Source organism: Pezoporus occidentalis, unplaced genomic scaffold (genome assembly GCF_034315485.1).
Source record: "Pezoporus occidentalis ecotype Australia unplaced genomic scaffold, CSIRO_AGI_Poc_V1 ctg91, whole genome shotgun sequence".
Taxonomy (NCBI): domain Eukaryota; kingdom Metazoa; phylum Chordata; class Aves; order Psittaciformes; family Psittacidae; genus Pezoporus; species Pezoporus occidentalis.
Window position 1 is genome coordinate 1,936,101 of NW_026916273.1, and position 24,891 is coordinate 1,960,991.

General features: G+C 38.4%; 1 protein-coding gene across 3 annotated transcripts in view; it reads left to right on the forward strand.

Annotated features, from left to right (window-relative positions):
* The first annotated feature begins 508 nt into the window (after window positions 1-508).
* Window positions 509-24,891, forward strand: part of ATP10B (ATPase phospholipid transporting 10B (putative)) — a 55,229-nt gene continuing 30,846 nt past the window's right edge. The window contains exons 1-5 of one of the 3 annotated variants that reach the window (XM_062605353.1): window positions 509-3,191; window positions 4,216-4,410; window positions 17,079-17,283; window positions 20,803-20,888; window positions 23,576-23,682. In XM_062605353.1, the coding sequence (XP_062461337.1) occupies window positions 2,917-3,191; window positions 4,216-4,410; window positions 17,079-17,283; window positions 20,803-20,888; window positions 23,576-23,682 (868 nt within the window). In that variant the 5' untranslated portion in view covers window positions 509-2,916. Of the gene's footprint in view, window positions 3,192-4,215; window positions 4,411-6,066; window positions 6,507-17,078; window positions 17,284-20,802; window positions 20,889-23,575; window positions 23,683-24,891 lie in introns of those variants that run through there. The other 2 variants (XM_062605356.1, XM_062605354.1) reach the window with 2 other exon arrangements.

Sequence of the window (24,891 nt, forward strand, 5' to 3'; positions counted from 1 at the left end):
TCTGCTCCAAGATTTTGCCAGGCACAGAGGTGAGACTGACTGGTCTGTCATTCCCCGGGTCATCCATTTTCCCCTTCTTGAAAATGGGGGTTATATTTCACCTTTTCCAGTCATCGGGAACTTCACCTGACTGCCATGATTGTTCAGATACAATGGCCAGTGGCTTCGCAACTTCAATTGCCAGCTCCTTCAGGACCCGTGGATGGATCTCATCAGGTCCCACAGACTTGTGCACATTCAGGTTTTTAAGATGGTCTCGAACCAGATCCTCTCCTACAGTGGGCCCAAGTAGTTCAGGGATTTAGATACCGAGACATGTTTTAGCTTCTTGCCTGTCTCTTGAGACAGTGGTAGCTCCCCTGGAAGGTCAGAGAAGAGTGACTAAAGTCTTGAATGAGGGAAGGAGCTCCTTTCCTAAAAGAAAGAATAAGATAAGTAATGATTAATTATGATTCATGTAATTAATATATGACTGTGATTGTGGAAAACTTGAGTGGCATTCACACAACTGGTCCTAGGTTAGATTGCCCAATTTTGTCTCTCTCTAAAACTGTGTGAGAAAAATGTGTCTGCCTTGTTGAGACCTACCCACAGTACATCCATGAATTATAGAATAGAAAGAAAGAGGGAAAATAGTTTCTTGAAACTGAGGCTTTTTACACTGTTGTTACAACTCTGTTGGAATGATAGTTATAGCATTAATTTACTATGACTTCACAAAAGACTGGACAATGAGACACTAAAACCTTATACTGCTGCCATGATTATATAGCAATAGAAGGAAATTGTAATGGATATTCCTCTTATGACTTACATGAATAATTTCTCCAGACTTCCTCACACTTATTAACTTTTACAATTTTAAGGACATAGAGGAGTTCTTTTTGTCCCTTACTTTCCAAGTCTGACAGCTTAAGCACAGACACAGGCTTTCCTTGTATTTCTCCTCATATTGCACCTCAAGCAGTTAGAGGGTAAATGAGCATAATGCAACTTTCTGCAACCATGGCTGACGCTTCTCTGTCATTTCTGACCTCATCTGTGCTGAAGTGGAATATATGGCAAATCCCAAACATGCCAGATGGAAGAAAATCAATCACTTTAGTAAATGTGTGTTGAAGAAAACCACACTTATTGGTTCTTTCAATGATATCTCTGTAAAAGTACAAGTCAAATGGGTGTACATATGTAAAATATATTAGAATTGCAGAAAAGGGATTTTATGAAGCTCTTTTAGAAAGATCTGGGACAGATGTGTTAGATACATTGCCAGAGGAATGCAATATTTTCATGGATTACCTACCTTACAGAAAGTAACTGTCATAACACATCAAAGTGCCAGTAAGTTAGCAAATTCATGTAAGCAGTTAGCTGTATTATAGAAAAATATCATTTCTCAGAAGGACATATCTTTGAGTACCTTCTTCTTTCCTGCTAGGTCGTCTCCTAACATTGATGGCAAGTTTAGGCTCCTTTTTATTCTTACTGATCAAAAATAATGTGTATTTGCATCTTCTATCTTTTCATTGCCAGCCATTCCCAATACTGTAGAGGTTCCCCATGCACTGCTGAGCAACCTGAACTCTGAATTAAAGGTTTTTGAGCAGCTAGTGAATAATAGTGTGTAAGCAATTCTTGTTGTTTGCTGATGAAACAACACACTTCGAATGTTTTTTCCCCCTTCCAAGCTCAAACATGTACATATTTTAAATATGAATATGGGGTTTTTTTTCCAGAGGAAGTCATATATTGTATGCAGTAAAAAGTAGGCTTTTTGAAAGAGGAAGCTGGAGAAGCAAAGGACTTGCTGTTATAAAGTTTCAAAGGTTTAATGCATTTGAAATGTGTTTCTTTAGACTGATACAAACACATACAGATATTCTCAGTCTGCTTCAAATTCTGCTGCCATTAAATAAAGTTTAAACCCGTTCTTAAGTGACTTGATCTAAATGGCAATTGTCCAAGTTTCACTTTTTTTTTTCCCTCTTGTATTTCAAGTCTAAGAGAGGTGGGTTCAGTTCACACATTGTTTTGTGAAACCTTGAAGTTGCTCAAGGCCAGTAACTTTTCCTATTTGCTTTTCCACATTTAGTGCCTCATCACTGTAAAGCAACTTCCAGTCCCCAGGCTCCTGCTGTTGGTTTGAGATTTTACTTGTGTTTAGATTGAGCATAACAGTATGTACCTGTGCTGCTGAAGCTTGAGTGCTCTGCACACTGGATCGCAATTGCAGTTGCGGATATATGAACAAATCAAAACACAAGTGTTCAATGATAATAGGATTAGCACTGGGAGATTTAATTCCTTTATCTCTCCGACCAATAAAACACAAATTGTTTTAGTGCTGGCTGGCATTTTCCATTCAAAATATGTTTCTACAGAGACTCTGGAAAACTACTATGTGAGTGTAAATGAGATTAAGCTGATGCTGTGGCTCTTTATTATCTGAGCTTTTAAGATTAGACACATGAATCAGTCCTTCTGTAAGTAAGTGTGAATAGAAAAAGTATTGTAAGAAAGCCAGACATTTGAGGAAAAATACCTGAATAGGTTTGGTAGCAGTTTATGACTGAAGGAAATGATACAGACTTTGTGATGGAAAAGCCAGTTCACCTCTGTTAAATTGGCTTTATCTATGGTAGTTTGCTGTTATAACGCACACAAAATAGATCTGGGGTTTCCACCCCCTCCCAAGGTATAAATAGCTATTTCCATATTGAAGATTTTGTTTTATCTTTATTCTGTGCATTCTCTGAAGATAGTGCTGATATCAAAGACTGAACATGCAATGCACTGAGTATTGTTTGCTGCTTTAAATCTCTGCTAGCAAGACATGAAGTGAATTTACTACCAGAATGGAATTGGGGTTTATTTCTTGTCATGCATTTGTCTTTCAGCCTGACATCCCTGCTGTGAATGGCTTTGTCTGTGGACTCTGCTTTGTACCGCTGGCAGCGACTAGGAGCTCAGAGTTCCTCCCAGACTCCCTCAGAATCAACACCACTGCTGTCTTCTGTCAGAGACAAACCAAAACTCAACTTAAGCAAATGGAGGATTGTGTTACCTGACAATGAAAGAGAGTGGAAAGACTGGAAACAAGCTTCTTCATTTTATTCTGGAAACAGGATACAGACCACAAAATACACATGGTTCACTTTTTTGCCCAAAAATCTTTTTGAGCAGCTTCACAGGTAAAAAACATAATTCAGTGATACATGAGGTTTAAGAGCTGTCGTTGAGACAATGATATGTGAGAATGATAGAGGAGGGCTGCTTTTTGTAGTTGTCACATTACTAAAATCTAGTGATGATTATTTGTAACCAAATGTCCCTTAATACACACTGAAATGTTTAAAGCAAGTAAACACTGGGTGCACTTAACCAGTGTCATGGCCAGCTTCCTGTTTGCGTGCTGGAACAGTTTTCTATGTAAAAATTTCAAGTTTTTTATTTCAAAATCCATCTGTTTCTTTCTTGCATAAATCTTTATTTTTTAAGGAGATGTAAAAACATTCATTGGATGTGTTGAGACACCTATGAAGTTCTGTAGATTTCAAAGGCAAGGGACTTTGTTTACCAGCTTATAAACAGTATACATGTATATGCAAATGCTAGGTCAGGTTTCTTTCCAAGTGTGGGTTTGAAATTATGTGCCCAGCATAAGAAATTGTGTCAAGAAGATGCTCATGGAAATATCATTATAATAAATATAAATTGAAGTTGTATATACATCTCTAGCTTTGAAATTTTCATTCTGTATGTTAGATTTACACGTTTATAGTTTGATCTTCCACCAGTGGAACACTTTATGGATCCTTCCATTCTGAATATGTGGGTTTTTACACCCATTCTGTTACACACTGGTTTGGGGTTTTGAAGGTTTTGGAGGCTTTTGTTTGATTTTGTGCTTATTTTCAGGACTCGGGCAATGGGGGATCATTAAAGAAGTTTCAGGTCCTAGTGGAAAAAGGTGTTCATAATAAGTGGAAAAATTGAGGGTAGCTGTAACATTATTAAAATGTACATCACAGGCTCTTCTAAAGAAAAAATTAGCATCTCAGTTAAGCAACTGATTAATTCATTCTGGGAAAGGAAGAGGGGAGGGTAAAGGAGTGAAAAGATTAATGTTCCTTTGACACAAACTAGGGGGTGTTCATTAAGAAAAGGGCACATTCTAATTTCTGACTACTTTTAATTTATTTTATACCTTTTCAGGCTGGGTAATCTTTATTTCTTCTTTCTGGTGGTCTTGAACTGGTTCCCACAAGTAGAAGTCTTCCATAGGGAGATTACCATGGTGCCTCTGATTGTAGTGCTGCTTGCCAGTATGATTAAAGATGCTGTAGAAGACTACAGAAAATACCAATTTGATAAGACAATAAACTCCTCTAAAACCAGGGTATATGACAAGTAAGTAAACTAAACCGATTATTTTTCCCTGTGTTTGATGTGGTAGAAACTGCTCATCTGATTTTGTACAATTCCCTCCCCGATCCTTTGGAGTATAGTAAGTTTGGAAAAGCTGTTATAAAAGAGTTTTGTTCTGCCTTTAGAAATGCCTTATTTCTCTCACTTAAGTCATCCTGAGATCACTGAAGTTTTGTTTCATATCACAACAGTGGGTGCTGATATACAAGTTTTCATTCCAAGTTTCCAAACCAGCTTGCCAACACACACAACATCCTCCCCAGGTAGCAGAAAAATCTGGAGGGAAAATGAAATGTATCCAAGTCTGGAAAGGATTACTGGAGCTGTTTAACAAATTGGAGCAATGTCTTTCTGACCTTTGACGCTAAAACCATTAATACAAAAATTAATAATAAACTACATCTAAGCATAACCAGAAACTGAAAAACAATGTATAGGACTTGTAGTAACCGCAGGTGATCAATACAGCACAGTTTCACTTTGGAGATGGTACAGCACCTGCAGTAAGCTGCAATGTTTGCTCAGTACTGACTCAGAAGGAAGAAATATTTTCATGTGCAATTCTTATTGCAACATTTTTATTTCATCATAGTTTCTTGTCCAAGTACTAACTTGACTTGAGAGTACCTAGCTTGTCACTATACAATGAAATAGCTAGGAGTTTTCATTTAGAAGAAGTTTAAATGTTTGGATCTCTTCCTTTTTTCTCCTTTCCTTAAGCCCAGGTCATAGAGAAAAAATTACTGTGATTTGCACACATCTCATTAGCTTTCATAGAAACTAGCCCTCATTTGTGCTAGCATACTTACGTGTCAGAGGCACAGGGACCAATGGGGAAGAAGAAATGAGAGGCTGGAAGGGGTGACTGGGCAAGAGAGGGACGCTTTAGGTGTCCAGAAGCAGGAGGTCTATCAAAGATCAGGCTGAGGGGAAATCTGGGTAGACTGCCCTTCAATTGCCTATGTTTATGTATAATTCCCGCAACTACTATATCATAGGTTTGTTTATTTAATAATCCATTTTATGGTCATGAAAAGAAACAGCAGATAGAGGAAGTAGAAGAGAGAAATAGTGTCAGCATTGAGACTTACAGCAGCTATCTGTTGACTCCTGGGACACACAGCTCTGCCTATTACCTTTGAACTTCCTGGCAACACCCAAGCTTATAAAATGATTCTGAAATCTGTGGAGTGAACCGTGAAAATCGTGAGTGTGCTCTCAGCTTTGTCGCTGCTCTGTGTTAAAACAGAGACACTTCATGTGAGCAGATAGTCAATGCCAGGGAAGTGCTCTGAACAGGGCCTCCAGGTGTATGCTAACAGGAATAACAACACATTCAGGATGCTTTTGTCATATGAAAGGTGCAGCCTCCTCAGCAGGCTCTAGGACCCGGCGCAGCTGAGTCAGGATAATACCTGTCCCTAGGCAGGTGGAGGCTGGGGTGGAAGGAGAGGCAGTCCTGGGATTCAGACACCTCGACTCTTTTCTCTACGACTCGGGAGTTTGTTTGGATTATTGAACTCTTATAACTTCGTTGGATTTCAACTTGAGGCTACATTTTGAGAGGAAAACAAGATGTCAAGGAAAAGTGTTCCAGGTTGCTTCTCTAGAATGATATGGAAAAAACATTTTTTCAAGGAAACCTGCTGCCACTGTGGTACTCCAGACACTGAAATCCAGAATGAAGAGCTGGAGAAGAGAGGAAAAGTAAAGAAAAGAAAGAAGAAAAATGAAAATAAACGAGTGATCATCTCCAACTTGAGCTTTGGCAGTAAGAAGTGGAAGGAAAATCCAAACAGATACTATGACTCCAATAAAATTAAGACTACAAAATATACCATCTTGACTTTCCTCCCTAAAAATATCTATGAGCAGTTTCACCGCTTTGCTAATATTTATTTTGTGGTCATTGCACTGCTGAATTTTGTGCCCATCGTGAATGCTTTCCAACCAGAAGTTTCTATGATCCCAATTTGTGTTATAATGGCCATGACAGCCATTAAAGATGCTTGGGAGGACTTCCGGCGGTATAAATTAGACAAAGAAATCAATCACATGGGATGCTACATCTACAGCAGGTGAGTTTTATACATCTTTTATTTCCAAAAAAGTTGTCTTCAGATCTCTTAGAAATGGTGAGGCTTTATTTATAAAAATTAATAAATAACTGCAGGAAAGTCACAGTGATTAAGTAAAATAGGAAAAAATCCTAAGGACTATATTTCACCTGGTATTTGTTCTGATACAGGGAAAGATGTTTGTTTTTTGGTTTAAACCTCATTTTCAGACTGGGAAGGTAAATTTGAGTTTTATGTTATTGGTGTGGCTATGGCCTTTTAAACACAGAGTGAAAACAGATGCTGTTGTGAGACCTGTTTGCATTCTTAGATACAAAAGAAAACCTCTTAAAACCCTAACCCTTTGAACTACGTTTAGTTTTATTCTCTACACTGTACTCTCTTCTCAGTTGTATTTCTTTTACTAGGTTTTATTAAAATAAAACTGTAAAAATACTGTTTAAAAATGGGAGATAGTAATATATGTGTCTGCTCAGTCATCTCTAAGTGAATTAACTACATGTATCCATACATGCTCACTACTTCAACATGTCTCATGACCTCTTCTTGCTTTTAGGAGTTTTAGAATTTTGAAAATTATGTTTTCATACAAAGAAAATTGTATCAAAACCATTCTCTCAGCAAAGTGGAAAATTGCTTCTTCCTGTTAAAATCTCACGTCTCAGTCAGAAGAGCAAAACTTTCCATTTCTGTGAATGCTGCCTGTCATACGTCAAATTAATCAATAGTGATTTATATAATGTACAGTTTCACAAGCAAGATCTTTCAGAACTCTGGCTTTTATCACACAGCACTGTCATTTCTGTTTGTTTCTCTTGTATGTGTTTGTCAGATTTTTATTTTTATATCCTGCTGGTTAAATAGGAAAACAATGGATTTGCTTGTCAGGGGACTAAACTTAGCCCTACATATAGATAATGACTTGCCAGAAACAAAACCTCACTGCTCTCCTTGCCAACTTGTCCAAAAAAACAGACATTTTACAAGTTTCTATATATTGTTGCTTTAAGATTTATTCTCTTCCACCATGAAGACTGTCAATAATTGTAGCTCTTTGGGTGGGGTGGCTAAATTGCCTCTTCTGCCTACCTCTGAGATTGCAATCTACTTGGATTTTTTTAATCTTTTCAATATTGCATTAACACGTGAAGCAATGGATTATTTCTTAACACTTGTTAAAACCAGTATGAAAGAGAATAGGTGGTGCAGTAGGTACTACTGAATGAATCTGCATAGAAATCATTGCTTTAGGTAAAGCAACCATGTTAAATAGAAATTATCTGAAAGCCTTTTATCATGGGAACACGAGAATTGGGAAATACAATAAGACCTGTTTAGTATAAGAGAAAAATGTCCATAATGGAATTATAATATATGTACAGGTCCAAATTCAAATTATAGTCATGAGTACCTAAAACTTGACATGGACCTCTCTTAAAATTGATTATCCCATCCCATAAAAGAGACTTTGATCTATGAATAAGTGTTGCCTAGAATCTTGTCTATCACTAAGGTTTTATTGCCCAAAACCATGATGTAAGGAAAGGAAAATGAGGAGGGCTTCAGACTATAGCATTCACCCTGTCTGGAAAAATCATTGGTAATTATAATTGCCATCAGATCAGTAGCTACAGCTTATTATATCATGAATAATTTTAATCAGGCTTCTATAGCGCTTTGGGAAGCTGATATTTCTTGTTCTTCTTGCTGCCTGCAAAGTCATGGAAGAGCATAATGTCTTCCAGTTTTCTTCCTTATGAGTCATCTTCTGTAGGTAATTTTTTAACATAGGTGAAAGTCCTTTTAAAAAACACAGAAAGCTTTGTAAGTCTTGTGGCAGCAAAATATTATTTTTAATAAAGCAACTGATCTTCCATTCTAAGATGAAATATTACTTCAAATTTAAGAGTTAATCTTGGAGAGTATAGGGTATTTCAGATTTCAGTAACAAGAACTCTGGTTCCTGTTCAAAAAATCCCCAATTAGATACAAAGGCAGAACAATCTTTACCAAATGCTGAATGTCATCTAAAACTTTCTTGAAGACTAGGGGAAATGAAGTAACTTGCCTTCTTTCAACACAGAACAGGGGAAATTTAATTTAAGTAGGCTGCCCTGTAAACACATTTCTTCTCATTTTCTCTTCACAAGGATCAGCTGGAATGGGAAATCTAGTCTGCTAGCCAAATGAAGAAAAAGACACTTCAAGCGGTATTTAAAGAACATTTAATTGAGAAAATGGGAGACAATTACTAGTCATTGAAGTGTTTTGGGGAGATGCAATAACTTAGATCTAATATTTGATTGTGGAGGTTTCAGTTTCTGAACCAAAAGTTCTGGAATCAAAATAATTGCATACCAACTGTTGTGCTGTCAGAAGGAATCGCTCAACACCAAAAGAAGAGAACAAAAGATTCAGTTGCAGATGGCACAGACCTATGTTTAATTGCCTTCTTTCTCCTGATGTTCTTCAAAGTATACTTTGTCTGCTTTCAAATTTTTACAAGCAAGTCAGTTTCCATTACTACAAAATTGTCAAAGCATTTTCTATGATGTTCTGCTTTATTATACCTCTTTAATTGCATTTTAATTCCTGAGATCACCTGGTTTCATGCAAACTTAATCAGTTATTCTTCATCCAGAACATTTAATTATAATCTTAAATTATGTGTGATGTTTCACATGTTCATTTTGCTATGCCCAGCCACCTTGTAGTCGAGATCTGTGTGTAGATCACTCTCTTCATCTTTCTTGTCAGTCAATCCCTCCAAACCTACTGTGGTTACTTTTCTCTGAACTCTCCCTGGTTTGTCATTGACTTACTAACAACGTGGGCCAGCACTAACTGTAAGTAAGCTGTAAGTGAATGTCAACCCCACAGTTACTAAAAGCTATTATTTCATTTTCTTGACATAATTGTCAAGGAACTACTTGATATGTAATTAATGTATGGCCAGGATCTGATATACCCCTAGGATTAAGCTATAACTGTTTATAAATTATAGAATTGTAGAATAGTTAGGGTTGGAAAGGACCTTAGGATCATCTAGTTCCAACTCCCTTGCCTTGGGCAGGGATGTTTCACACTAGACTATGTCACCCAAGACTCTGCTCAACCTGGCCTTGGACACCACCAGGGATGGAGAATTTATCACTTCTTTGGGCAACCCATTCCAGTGCCTCACCACCCTCATAGTAAAGAATTTTTTCCTTATATCTAACCTGAACTTCCCCTGTTTAATTTTAAACCCATTACCCCTTGTCCTGTCACTACAGTCCCTAATGAAGAGTCCCTCCCCAGCATCCCTATAGGCCCCCTTCAGTTACTGGAAGGCTGCTATGAGGTCTCCACGCAGCCTTTTCTTCAGGCTGAACAGCCCCAACTTTCTCAGCCTATCTTCATACGGGAGGTGCTCCAGTCCCCTGATCATCCTTGTGGCCTCCTCTAGACTTGCTCCAACAGCTCCACATCCTTTTTATGCTGAGGACACCAGAACTGTACTCAATACTCCAAGTGAGGTCTCACAAGAGCAGAGTAAAGGGGCAGCATCACCTCCTTGGACCTGCTGGTCACGCTCCTTTTGATGCAGCCCAGGATACGGTTGGCTTCCTGCGCTGTGAGCACAAGCTGCTGGCTCATGTTATCTTTCTTATTGACCAGTACCCCCAAGTCCTTCTCTGCAAGGCTGCTCTGAATCTCTTCTCTTCCCAGCCTGTAGCTGTGCCTGGTATTGCCCTGACCCAGGTGTAGGACCTTGCACTTGGCTTTGTTGAACTTCTTAGCTTCCAGACAGAATCTCACACTTCTAGAAAGTTTAACCTTTTTTTTTTCCCTCAGAGTTTCAATAGTCACTCAGATACAAAGGCAAGGACTATGCCCAGTGCAAGATGGAACAGCAACACACTTGACTGAATGCACATACATCAGACAGCAGCAGCCATAAAAACATTATTTAAATTATTCACATTACTTAATTTTAATCACCTAAACTCAGATATGTGAGACAGCTACTCAGAGAAGCCTAGTTTACGTGCTTTGAATCATCCTGTAGAGCTGTCATATAACTAGTTAGGTCACTAAGCATCCTAAATGAAACAGCCTGATTACTCTTTCAGTAGAAAGTTCTCCTGCAGTGCTTTCAGGCCCTGTGGTTTTCGAGCAGTTCCTAAAAGCATCAGTCTCCTCCTCCTCTGTAGGTGTGGTGGCATGTGTGATACAGAAACTTCAGGGATGGCCTTTGCTGTGACTCTTTATCTGCTTTTAGTGTAAGGTTTCACATCATTTAAAGATTTCTGAATCAACACTAACTCGGTTAGTCCTAGAGCGGTAATCTGGAAATGCAAAGAACTCATCTCTGTGTTGCACGAAGTTAGAACTGCCAACAGCTGAAAAGCTGGAATTGTCTTAAGCTAGACTCACAGGTTTGAAAGAGAATTAAAGCATTGCAGTCAATCAAAGTTTTGTTATTAAGTGTGGCAATTTATCTCTATGACAGCAATGGAGATCTGCTGTGTACAGGTTACCGTATGAACAGTATACCTTTTATTTTCTTAAAATTAGAGAAACTGGATAGTGAAGACAAAGGCTGCGCTTCTGTTTTAACATTCACTTGCTTTGATCAGCTGGACCTTCTGAAGGGAGAAGAGATTGCGCCTCCCCTGGATGCTCCCTATGTATGGGATTGCAACTGGGACTGGCCAGAGACGTAGTGATCAGCAGAGGTCTGTGGCCCCTGGAACACAGCAAAGAAGAGCAGGGAGCATGCCTGCAAGAAAGGAATTGAGCTGCTGTGAAATCAAAAAGACAGCTTTTCTTGACCCCAGAGACATACGTGCAGCTCATTCAACCCAAGATGAACCTGAAAGCTTGTAGAGTAGAAAGCAGGATGAGAGGAAAATACCATCCTGCCAAGGGCACAATAAGCAAAAAGACTTTTGTTGCCAACGTTTCATCTGAAGCCTTGCTCATCAGCACTGAGTTTTCACTTGTTACAGAGCCTTTTCTTTCTGTTTATTATTTTTGTTTTCTAGCAAAGCATAACTTTAAAGACTAGGAGTCTGCTGGAAGTTTCAGTGAGTTCATTGTATACACCAAAAAAAAAGAGAAAGCCTAAATCCTGTAGCCAAGTTCAAGTCTCATCACTTTCCCTCAGGCAAAATTTTCCTGAGCATAGCAGTATCAAGGCTTCTACACCTCAGTGGTGCTTTGTCTGAACAGTGCATTAATTTCATCACCTGGAAGTTGAAGATCTCCTGAAGATCTCCAGCTCTTGAATGGCTGAGATGCATCCCTGTGACAGCCACAAAGCATGAACTTTGAGCAACTGATACATTAATTATTTCTATAAAAGTAGCAATATGAATAAATTATAATGACTGCAGGATTATTCTGTGGTATGATGTTATTGCAAGTCACCATCTATTAGGACAGATCCAATCATTGTCACCTGTACATACTTTAGGACTAAGTAATTTTTGTACCTACTTTAACTATGGATACTTGAATTAACAATGAGGTTTACTGAAGTGCCATCTGCTTGTGCAAGGTAAGGCATTCTTCAAACTTCCAGTGAGCTGAGATAATGGCCTTAACCAGCAGTAAACAGGTTTGCTATGTCACCGCACAACTGCTTGAAAGAAGTGGCTCCAAAACTGTGAAAGAACAATTAAAATGACAGTTAGTTTATGGTGATCATGCTGATTGTGTGGTGAAAAAACATGGGACATGTCTTGCTGACTAAGTGCAAAAGAGAATGTCAAGTTTTCAACACTCAGCTGGTCCAGGCAGCAGCACTTGAACGTCATAAAAGCAGTGAGCTAGAAATTCTAGTTGGTCAGTGTGTATTGCTGCAGTGAGGGTCCTCAGTCTCTGCGAAAGAAAATCCATAAATACATTACAAGGCTACAACTGGTTTGTGTATTGCTTTATCAGAGCTTTCTTTGAGATCTATTACCTGCCAAGGCATTTAATGCTGCTTCACAGAAAAAGTGCTCTGGTTTAGCAGACAGCAGCAGAAGCTAATGACTAAAGACAAAGGGCAGCTAAATGAGAACCTATGGTTTTGGCTTAGATGCCTGCAAAATCATGACCTCATGGAACTGAGTTTCATCCTGACCGTCTGAATTTTTAAAGCACCATTAAGACCCAAAGAGGAGCAGGTTTCTACCATGTTACCTCAAGAGCTGCATGGTCCTGTAAGGAGATAATTGTAGCAAAAAAAGATGATACAGGCTGTGCCTTCCTGAAACTTGGTAAGTTAATGGGAGTCCTTAGAACCTAATGCTAATGATTAGCAGCCAGTAAGTAAGTGACCTTAGAATTACCTGTTCATTCCAGCTGGTGCCAGACAAAAACATAGCAATCATATTTTGATCAAGGCAGTTTTAAAAAAATATTGGATTTTCTTCAATACAATAATCCATAACTTCTATTTCTTCATTTGGTACAGGTCATTATAAAATTGAAACAGATTTTGAAAAGGCAAGTTAAAAGAAATCCCAAACCTTATATATGGGCGTATAATACATTTTTAAAGTTCTGGTACTTACTTAAAGTTCATGCAAACTTGAATTGATTACAGAGGTTGAATATTCGTTTTTGTTATTGAGAGAATAGCTTCCTTGTTAGGATACTATAGACAGTTTTAGTACATTAAAAGATAGGATCTATTGCTAATGTTAAGGAATTTGGAATACCAAAATGGTTTAGAGATGGATTTTATTAGACTTCAGAAATATTTCACTCCCATTATCTTTAAAAGATGCTCATTGCTGTCTTAAAGTAGTATTGAAATCCTGAGAGACTGGGACTATGGGGAAAGACTAAATAGTCTTTGCTTGCTAATGAGAGCTTGTTGCAGGACTGGCTGCTGCTAAATGACATCATTGATACTGCTGGGCTGATGTCTACATCACAAAAACAACCTTCCCAGCTGCTCTATAGTATCTTCTTGTTCTCAGATAATGCCTCTTGCTTAGGAATATAGTCAGCCAGGTTGTGCTGCACTTTGACCTATGGGCAGGTTTCAGAATTGGTTCCTTTCCAGTCTAGTGCCTTCCTCGAGTCCTAAATCTGCTCCTTTGTTGTCAGGTCTTCAAAGTTTTATAGCATTAGCTTCTATCCATGAAGTCACAGACATAAAGGGGAAAACATTTTGTGAGGCTTTTCCATGTAAAAGCTGGAGTGATCTTTGATAGCCTAAAATTGTGTAGGTTTTCTGTTTGCAAAATTAGACTGTATAGGTGAAGTACACTGGTGTACTTCAGTACTTCAGTGTAGAACTGGGAATTTCAGAACTTTATTTTTTATAAAGTTCTCTAAGACAATCCAGGACTCATGGGCGTGCTGTGGGGTACACATGAAAAATTACTTTAATCTCTCTAAGGAGCAGAACAATAATTATTTCCTCCCATTCACCATCCATTTTGACCCAGTTTTTGTTTGAGATTTCTCTTTATTGCACCCAAGAATGTGAAATGAAATTGTTGACACAAAGTCAATAATTTATTCACGTTACCCCACAATCTCCAACCACAGCAGGATCATTTTATGATCCTTTCTTCCCAGAAGTTACTTTGTAAAGTCCATTTAGCTCAGGCGTTCTGGTAAGATATGATGAATCCAGTAATAAATTCTGGCAGACTTCAACTCTTCAAGGCTAACTGCTTCTTTCTGTCAGCACTGTACTCTGATGGGCATTTTCATGCCACCCATTATCCCGGGACACTAAGGGAACACTTTCCAAGTGTGCTGTAGATAAATTCAGTGGTAAATGAGAAAAGGTACTGAGAAACTTTTATCTTGGATAATGTCTTTGATGCTTCACAGCCCTGATGCCATGTGCTATAAGAATTAACTTTCCACCTATTGAAAATCACCACATCTTGTTTATTTTACTGGATAAATGTGTTTGCCCTTTCTGTATGTTTCTCGTCAGATCACCTTATATTTATGAAGCTCCTCTGTTTATTTAGCAGCCGGAGCTTGTGCTATGAACTTTAATCACTGAACAGAAAACGGGCAGCGTTCCCAGTTACAGGAATCACTGAAAGGAAATTGCTTCATGTGAGAAATCTTCTTAGGCAACTTGGTCTGTGCTGCTGTGTCGTGCACCAGGCTCCTTCTGAAGTATTTTTCTGCCTTTCATCCATTGGTAGCTCTCTACAAAGTTGTGGAAAACCTTTGTACTGTAGGCAATTGTTAATCTTACAGCTCCAGCTGAATAGTTCTTTCAGGAAAAGCAAATGTGTTTCTTTACCAAATTCAGTGCTTGTTGGGACAGAGCGACAGTCTGTTCTCCTGAATGCAGGTTTGGGATTCTAGTAATTCCTGAAATCTAGTGCATGTGCTAAGTAAAACTTTTACTCTGATCTGAAGGAGGTCATTTGGCTTTACTGACTCACTGTCTCCTTTGTAATTAGTGAATGGGCAGAACCTGAAGCTTAACGTGTAATGCATGTTTCATGGGGAATTATTGGAAAACTACCACAAATTTGTGATTTCTGTGGGTTATTTTTGCTAATCTGGTTTCTTTAGGCTGATGTGGCAGAGAGCCAGCTGGGCAAGGCCCTTCTATAGCATTTTATCACCAGAAAAAAATCAGAAGTGTGTTCTATAAACTTCAGAATTGCGCAAAAGGTGACGTACGGCGAGGTAGGATTGCCCTGCAGATGTTATGGCAAACACTTTATGCAAACTATACACAGCATCCAGATGTCTAGGACAGCAAGACAAGCTATCTTCTTGCTGTAAACTGCTTCTGTACTCTCACTTTAATGTTTTAAACAAACAGATTAAGAAGTTCTACCCAGAAATTGTTTGACACAGGAAGGATTCATAGTTACTTAGTTGATTTGCTATACTAACATTAGTGTCTACTTTGTAGAGCAATACTCAACATGCAGCAGCTTGAATACTTTTCAAATAGAACTTGTTCTGGATTTTATTTTGTTTTATAATGTGCAGCAACGTTAATTTGCTTACAACAAACCTGTTCAGTGTGCCCTTTCGTGTCTGCTGTTGAGCAAAAAAGTGAAAGACCTGCAGATAAGTAGTCAGACAAAAGAAAGAAGAATGAAGAATTCAGGAATTAAAAATTAATGTAAGAAGAAAAAATTATTGCTATGATACCATTATTTAGTAAGGGCCTCATGTCCAGCAATGAAGGGATTAAAATGGGGGGGGGGGGGCGGGGAATGTCTTTTTTCTTTTTTTTTTTGAGTAAAAATGGGATGCCACTGGGATATGCACAGAATTTAACTGTGCATAACTTTTTCAGGAAGCTGTTGTTTCACCTTTCACAGATAAGGATATCAGCCAAGTGCAAGGGTTTGCCTGACAGCATTATGACTGGCTCTCCTTTGTGGAAGGCCAGGAAAATAGGTTAGCAGGAAGGAGCCTTTTAGCCTTTGGTCTGACCCTGGAACAATGCTTGGATGTGTGCTTTGAACTGCCACAAAAACTCTTTATCTGCTGTATCACTGCTCCCTTTCTCATGATACAAATGCTTAATTGAAAGACAGTGTTCTTCAGACAATAGATGAGGATGATTAAAAACTTAAGCAAAAATGAAACTCTGAGTCATTACAAAAAGCCTTTTACTGTCTGTCCGGTAAAGTATCAGGAGTATTTGTTTCTCTTACGGAGCAAGATATAAGATGATTCAATTACTCATACTGAAATATAATTTCTTGTCAAAGAATTAGAGGACCTAGGCTATTATTGCCCCTGTTTATTGTGCAGTTTTTAGTTTGCTTGGATGATTAAGAGCAGTTGAAGGATAAACTATTCAAAATATAATATCAAAAAAAATTGCTGTTTTCTGAACCATTGAGCACTGATTTTTTGATGAAATAGTAATTTCTTGTCTTTGAAACCCTTAAGCTCCTTTTCCTTTCTCCTTTGTTTGGCTTGGGGCAGTTTGGTTGGCTGGTTGGTTGGTGTTCAGGGTGGGGGGTTAATTAATTTAGAAGCTTTTTGTTTCTTACCTTAACTTTTCCATGAAGCTTGAGCTCTATTGCATAATTCTAAAGGGTCATTTGTTAATGTTGTTTTACCTTTTCAAGTTGTTTCTCTGGGCTAAGCTCAGATTTGTAATTACCTGTAGAGAGTTCCTGAAAGTCCTGAAGCAAGTGTAGCTGAGAGATCAGTTTGCTTCTTTCAAGATCTGTGTTGTTGAAAACTATCTGAGAAATAGTCACTTGGTCAAAACCAGTGGTTTTTGGTAAAATGTCTACATTTCTTGAATAAGAAGCTTTAAAACACCTTTCTTAGTCTGAATGACTTTCTGTCTTTTGCTTTGGAGATTATAGGGCTAATGCTAGAATGGAGAACTTTTGTTGTAGTTTCTTTTTATTCCATGTAAAGATTTTTTTTGAACGTGATGAATGAAGTGATAATGAAAGAGTTTAAATCATTGATTTCTAGCTGTTGTGCTGTGACTTTTAAAACAAAATATAGCAATATACCTCTACCCTACCCCCTTATTTTCTTTTGTTTTTTGAAGCCCCACTAATCAGGAAGCCTGCATGCCTAACGTCACTGTTTACCTATTTCATGTTTTTAATGCAACAGGGAAGAACATGCTTATGTTGAGAAATGCTGGAAGGATGTCCGAGTGGGGGACTTTGTGCAGCTGCGGTGTAACGAGACCATCCCAGCTGATATCCTACTGCTGTACTCCTCTGATCAGAATGGGATCTGTCACTTGGAAACTGCCAACCTCGACGGGGAGACCAACCTTAAACAACGACAAGTTGTGATGGGCTTCTCCAGCCAGGTAAGTCTGCTGAAAATGCAGTCTGTGTAGTGCAGCGTTGGTCTCGGCTTATCTGCCCACCAGCTCCAGCCATAAAGTGCAGCAGTCCTGACTGGCTGGTTGTGCTGATACAGCTATGACAGGGTTTTGCTGTTGCAGCTAATGCACTGTATGAAAAGGAGCAGTTTGTCCTAAAAGATTTTTGTTATACTGGCACAGGGATGGCTTTATAAATAGGAAGATTAGCTCATTTTAATTTGCAATTGTTCTTTGCAGCAAACTGCATCAGCAGATGCTTAAGAAACCACACACATTACCACCACCCCAGAGACCAGCAAGTCTTTTCTGTGTACAAGCCATTCATACACCACAGGTTGTTACAGCACATCCCACAGCAAAGCCACTACTACTGAGTGAATCATTCTTCCACGGAAATTGGAAGAGAGCTCATAGCCCCACCTCCAACGTGGCAGCAGGCTTCCTCATGGATTTTGCATCTCTGTTGCAACCGCTGTACCCTTGTTTGTTTGCTAGGCAGGTAGATGTACTAACTGCTCAACCAGGAACTGCTCTAAGGCACACTAAGTTGTAACGATATAATGGGATCTTTTATAGAAGTGTAGTAAGTAATTGAATAGGAACTCAAGGTAAGTTAAAATGTGAAAACTTAAATGAAAGTTATGTGTTTTACATCAGTTTCATTGTTAGTAGGCATCAGTTTGAATGCTTAAAACCACTATACATTTTTTTCCACAGGCTGTATCATTTCCCTTTTACAAACAGTTTACTGGAATAGTCTTGGCTCATGTTTGGCAAACCTGAAGTAAACAAGAAAATACAACTTAGAATTGTTACATTTTAAAATATCCTTTCAAACATAGCAGGGCAGTTTTTCAAATAACACAGAACAAGGCTAAGGAGCTGTAGTATGTGAAGAAGAATATTTTCTTCCATTGGAATCACTCCAGCAGACAAGAAATCCTAAAACCTGGCAGATAATTCTAGGAATTACATTCAATTTTTTATCCATTAGTAGCAGTGCCATTAGGAAGATCTTTTGGAGTTATTGGTGGGTCGGACACAGCTGCCAGTGAGCAGTCGGATTTATTAAACAAAAGTACACCATTTCCACGGCCAGTTGTGGTCAGGACTGGATTCCAGCTTTAGTTTCTCTTTGCTCAAGTGGAAATTACTTTGCACGCATAATTATGGACTTTCTCAGGTGGATGCCACAATACAAAGCATACCTTTTCCAGTGCCCTGCAATGATGACAAACCTGGCTTCATCAGTAAAAAAAATTAAAATGCTGCATTGTGTGTTTTTGCTTCTAGAGAAAACAATGTTCTACCATTAAACAAAATGAAACTTTTGCCTCGGTCATGTCCAATATGAGGAAGTCGTTCTTTAAATCAGAAAATTCCCCCATGCCAAATCGTGCTCCAGACTACCTATTCATGGTTATTTTCTTTAGACTTTGAGCTGTTATTTAGGTAAACTGTATGACCAGGAGTGTTTATACTTACAGAGTTTTGTTACGTTGGCAGAGTGGAATGCAGTTCTGACCGTGGTGATAGCCAGTGCTCAGGAAGGTCAAAGCTTAAATAGTCAACTCTGTTACTCTATCATTTTAATGTATTAGTGTAGGAAATACCTTGGCTGAAAAAAAAAAAAACAAACCAATGCCCTAAATATCGTACCTACAGGTTTTATTGTGCTAACTTCTTCCTTGTTCTTTGAGGTTGGTTTGGTCCTGCAACTTATGTGCTGTGTAAATTACTCAGAATTAATTGTGTCTATAAAGTATGAGTCTTTAAGGAGGGAGGGAGGAAAAGGAAACACATATGCACTGGGGTTAGTTATTTATTTCAGGATATGCTTAGGAGTATGGAATTCACCTACCTGAAAAAAGACTGAGAGGAAGGATTATACTTTTTTTTGTTCTCTTGAATTTTCAAATACAAAATTATTGTCATCAAAAGAAAAAAAAATTGGGAGAAAAATCATCCTTCTGTATCCTAGCTAGAAGCCTATTAGTTTTCTTCATTAATAATGAGTCCTCCAATTGCCTTTTGCATCTTCCTGTTCTCCTGTTGTACAAGTATTTCTAACACAATCAAGTATATACTGATTTTCCTGATGAGTTCACTGAGTTGAGTGAGATTCACCAGAGCTGAACAATATCGCTTTAAAGATACTTGAACAGCATTCAGCCACATGAGTCAGAAGGCATACAAAATACCATTATAGACATCAAGCTTTTATATTTCCTCTAACTTTCTGAATCAAACTCTCTACTTGCTTGTACTTAGATATTATACAAATATTAAATATATGTGTATTGCTCAGTGAAAAAAATAAGAACAGGACAGAGAAAATAAAATAAAAATTAAAATACTAAAACACAGTGGGAAAAAAAATGAGAATTGAGGAGTGGCAGTGTAAGGAAGATATAGAATCATAGAATCAACCAGGCTGTCCTGCAGTCTGGCAAGGTTTTGTGAATTCCAATGAAGAATTCCCAGGGTTTGCAGGTTCTAAAGGAATCTAATCTCCAGAAGTCCCTCTTGCTGTAGGAAAAGGTAGGGAGACACAACAGCAGATTTGATTTCCAGCTTTGCTAATGGGAGGAGTTTGGATTAAAGTGAGTTTCAGTTTTTTAAAATATTTTATGGTGCAGTAATAATGATTCTTTTTCACATTCCTCACCTCCTGTTTTTATTACATTTTCTTAATCTAAAATAAAAGTTCTCTGTATTTTTTCATTTAAGACAAAACACATTTATGTCAGTCAAGTATCTCTCAATCTCTCTGCTTTCCAGACTGCTTCATGTAGTCAAAATCCCAGGCCTGTTTCCTTGAACACAGGGGAAATCAAGCAAAATTGCACATCTCAGTTCAGTTCCAAACCCTTTTTGAGTGAACACTTGGCCTGAAAAGTTGTCTTGTTTTTTCTGTGCCAGTGGTTTGGTCTTATTCTGCTACCTTCCTCCTTTTGCTTTTGTTTGGGTTTTTTGGGTGGGTTTTGTTTGATGTTAGTCTTGCTTTTAGTATTATTGGAATGTAATAGTTTATTCAAATGTGTGAGCTCTTATTTTATGATCATACCACCCTGACCAGTAATAAAACTCTTCTAACATATTTTAAAGTTATGATAAATCCTGAAATTATTTTCATTTGAGTTTGCTTTTGGTTGAAGGTTGTTTTACTTTCATAATTAATTTGAACTATTTGTTACATTCTCTTTAAATGAAGACAGATGTTTTCACTAATTGGCATCTGTGATGTGTTGTCCAATGCACAGCATTTTCTGCATTTAATTTAACCAGTTGTTAATCCAAGAGAGGAAAATATCAGATCTTTAGTCAGCCCCTATGAAGCTTTGCTTCAGGCAAAATGAGCTAAGCTCTCTCTGCCTCTGGTAAGGGAAGTGCTGTAGCTTCCAACTATGATGGTGACATCTATTTAGCTGCTTTTAGTGTTTTCGCATTTCAAGTATGCATCATATTTGACACTAATTCTCACTGTGTTTCATCTTGCAGAATGCTTTGTTTGAACCCGAACTTTTCCAAAACACCATCATCTGTGAAATGCCTAACAATGATCTCAATAAATTCAAAGGGTACATGTAAGTATTTGTTATCCACAAATGTATTTTGTATCTAAACTTTAACATTTCTCTTGGAGGAACTGGGTGGAAGAATTATATTTTGCAGAAAATGATGAAATATCACTATTATCTATTCCTGGATTCAGAAGTCAATGTAAAATGTAGACTGGAATATGTGTTCTGAAGCAAGGCAGAGCAAAGGCTTGACAATGAATTTTCAGTTGTTTCATACACACTGCTGTCACAAAGCTTCAGCTCCTTTCAGAATTCACACATAAGCTCATTTATGTTTGACCTCTGCGGGTCAAAGTAGGCTAGATTTTAAATCTAAATCCTTCCCAAGGTTTCAGGGTATTCACCTGCATGGCTCTAGTTTCTTCATATTTACAGCTACAGGGAAAAGGTATCCAGGATCTAACAAACAAATCAGATTTACTTCTTACAGCTAGAAAAAGCAAGCAAACAAGCAAAATCCTACTGAACCAATGTGTTCGAGTGGTATCAAAAAGGTGTCTTTCACCATTTATGTGAGGATAAAGCTATATCCTCTCTTCCTTATGTTCTTTCTTCATTAAATAATTTTGACACAAGCATAATGGGGAAATCTCTGCTGACAAATTTGCAAATTCAGCAATTTTAAGGCCACTCCCTGACTATAAGGTATATTTGTATGGCATGGATCATGTCCTAAAATTCTCTGCCTTCTAATATGCAGCAGCTGTTCCCCAGGACCCTCTTCAGAGCAGCTGTTGGTCCACGCCGGTTCCCACACCACATCACAGAAATACCCACTGCCCCATACCAAATGCATGTCCCACATCATGCAAATAATTTAACTGTATGAACGTGTCACCATCCCTATCCATGCCTTGTTAAGGTTACTCGTAGCTAAACTAGGAACTAATGGCTCTAGAAGAATGCAATAAGTGATGCCTTGGTGTAGCTGCAAATGGACAGATCCTCTGACATGAGTAAACCAGGGGGTTATCACCTATTAGCACTGATTGTACTTATTCTGGTCAAGAGAATTTATGCCCTGCAAGTAAGATGCCTCTAATAGAAATGCCATTTCCCCTCTACTGTGATATCTTACAAGGGAAAAAGAGGTCAGATTTGTATTGATCGCTGGCTGTGGTTCCTGGCTTTGAGGACCACTGGGTATAACCTAAATTGAAGCAATCCTTCCAATTATCCTGCTGTAATATGGCACAGGAACACTGAGATTATAGAAATGTAGGTAATATGTCACAAGAAAACACACACAAATACATACCCTTAGGCCCCAGGACTGGTTTCAAGATCTTAAAATCTCTATTGAAAGTCTGTAACAGAAATCTCTTGTAAATGCCTATTATCTCGTCTGTTTGGTGGAATATGGAATTAGCTGCCTTTCTCTCCCTGCTTCAGGGGTAAATGGAAGAATTTGCCAGCAAAAATTACTTACTAACAGTTAGTGGAGCTTGTCTTTGGTCTGCTGTTATTTGAGCTATTTTGTAAACACAAATTACTTGGAGTAGGTTGCATTTTTCTCCAAGAACCCTTAATAAAATATTGAGGCTTTACTGGCTTGCAACAAAATAGCAGCAGTGCTCTCTCTGCTAAAAATTATAAGAAAGAACTTGGTGACATCCATCTGACATGTTTGGCCATAGCACATACTGCTCAGGGGGATGCAAGAAAAACTTCTACTAAATAAGTTCACCAAGGCTGAATCTACATTCCTTGAAAAACAGTTTTTGGGCATTATTGGGTTTTGGGAGGGGGGGGTTGCAATTCCACAAGCTGTAGGTTGTTGGCACCTAATCTGTTTCACATCTCTAGTTTGATATGTAATCATGTGCAGCTGCACATAGACATAGGGCTGTACATAGCCCTGAGGTAGCATCCAGCCTTGCTCTCCCTATAGGTGACACTGTAGTTTACTGGTATATGCAGTGCCAAATATGAAATAGAAAGTAGCAAAAGATACGTATTTTAGAAAAAAATATAAATTCTGATGTTGATATTTACATGACAAAACCAGATAAAGTGACTGAAGTGAAAAATCTCTAAGGAGCCTATCAGAGTATATAATAAAAACTGTGAGCAAAAGTAGGTTTATGCTTTTGTTTGCATAAGCAAGTAAGAGATTACCTGCCTGATGCAGCACTCTCCTTATAATTCCCATTAAGTTTTCATCTGTCTATCCTGCTGTCAGGAGGATCTGGTGTGTGATGGGACATCTACAGCCAGGACAAAAAGTCTTCCATCCAGTGTGAAAGTGAGGAAAAGAGCCTCAGCCTAGAGACTGCTCAAGTGAAGCTCGCAAAGAGGAGAAGCCCTTTGGTGGCTGACAGAGAGTCAGAGGCTCTTGCAGGGTGCAATGTATTTGTTTGAACCTCCAACAGCAGGCAAACCCTGTTTAGCTTTCTAAAAGAACTTAATTTGAATGACAGAGCTTCATGTATCTTGGCTTCCTTTATGAGGTGCTCAATCTGCCAGATAAAGTACCAGTTGAAAGCCGAACTTGATTCCTATTGACATCATGACATGCACACCATGTGAACAGTATTGGGGTCCTTACTGAAGCTGAGTGATATACAAACAAAATAGGACCTTCACAGTTCCTTGGTTTCAACTTAAAACAGACATGCACACAAAAATTTTGTTTAATTCAGTATTAGAACAGAAAAAAGCATCATTTTGTTCTCCTTTATTTCTTCTAGGGAACAACCAAATCATGAACGGGTTGGTTTTAACATTGAAAGTCTCTTGCTTCGTGGATGTACAATCAGAAATACTGAGGCTGCAGTAGGAATTGTTATATATGCAGGTAAGATGTACTGTCTATTTAGTTAAACATAGAATTTCCCTGTAAATATCTTTAAGTAAATAAGTGTAGTCTAATATTGCACAACAGTTTGGCACTTTAAGAACTAGTTGTGCATGGGAAAATTATGCAACTTCTTGAAGTAAAGATATTACCATCCATCTCCAAAGTCAGCAAGTCCTGAGCTGAGTCTATAGCAAGTGACAGCATCCTTGTGTATGTCAGATATTTTGCTCTTTGTGCAATACCTTGCAAAAATACCCCGACAAGTGAATTGCTAAGGTGAGTTTAACTCTCAGCTCTGCAGCTCTGATTAGAATACTAATTCCATCTGGCATAAAACCTACACGGCTGCCCTAAGGGAGGTCTCACTGGCTCCTCAGGGTAGACAGTGGTGCAGCTGAAGATCTACGCAGGAAAATAAAAGATCATCGCAAAGCCAAGCGTGCCAGTGCCAGCGCACAGGCGGCAGTGAGAGCAGCAGCTGCAGGTAACAGAGGATGCAGCAGCAGCACAGGTTTGTGCTGACATAGATTTAGTGTGTGTATGCAACCATGAATCTCACTCAGCAGATGTGTGAACTAAGCAAGACAGCATCAGTACCCAGATCAAGTGCAGCAGTGCCATGTTCAGCAGAGGGTCGGTCCATCTTTTTCTCAGTGTCTTTTACCTTTGCAGTGTTACCACTGCTTTTACTCAGTGAGCATGATTTATCATTGACTTTGCCAGCTGTTCCCTCTTCTGCTTCAGATAGAGTGTATCAGCTATGCTCTTTACTTGTAGATTAAATAAAAGTCAGTTTACACACAACAATTTATCCCATTATTGGTTATCTTTATCTTCCCAGTAGTCATGTCACCTGTTTTGTGTCTAATCAGCAGCAAAGAGTTCAAGGCTAAGGCAACTAAGAGAAAAATCACCATCTCTGCAAGAGTCACTTATCTGAGACTGATCTCCACAATCCAGATTATTTTACCTGACAACTGCCCATTTTTCTTCACTATTGCAGACATGGACTCTGAATGTCCAGAGCTCCCATATGTTTCTAAAGCAGCCTTCACTTTGTGAATCTTTCATTGCCTGTCTCTTTGGACACCACATATAGGGATGGTGCCTACCAGATAGAGGAGGAAAGCCAGAGCCAAATTCATCACTCATTTTTTTTGCTGTAACTACTATATAAAAATCTCTGTAGGGATCATTCCCTACACA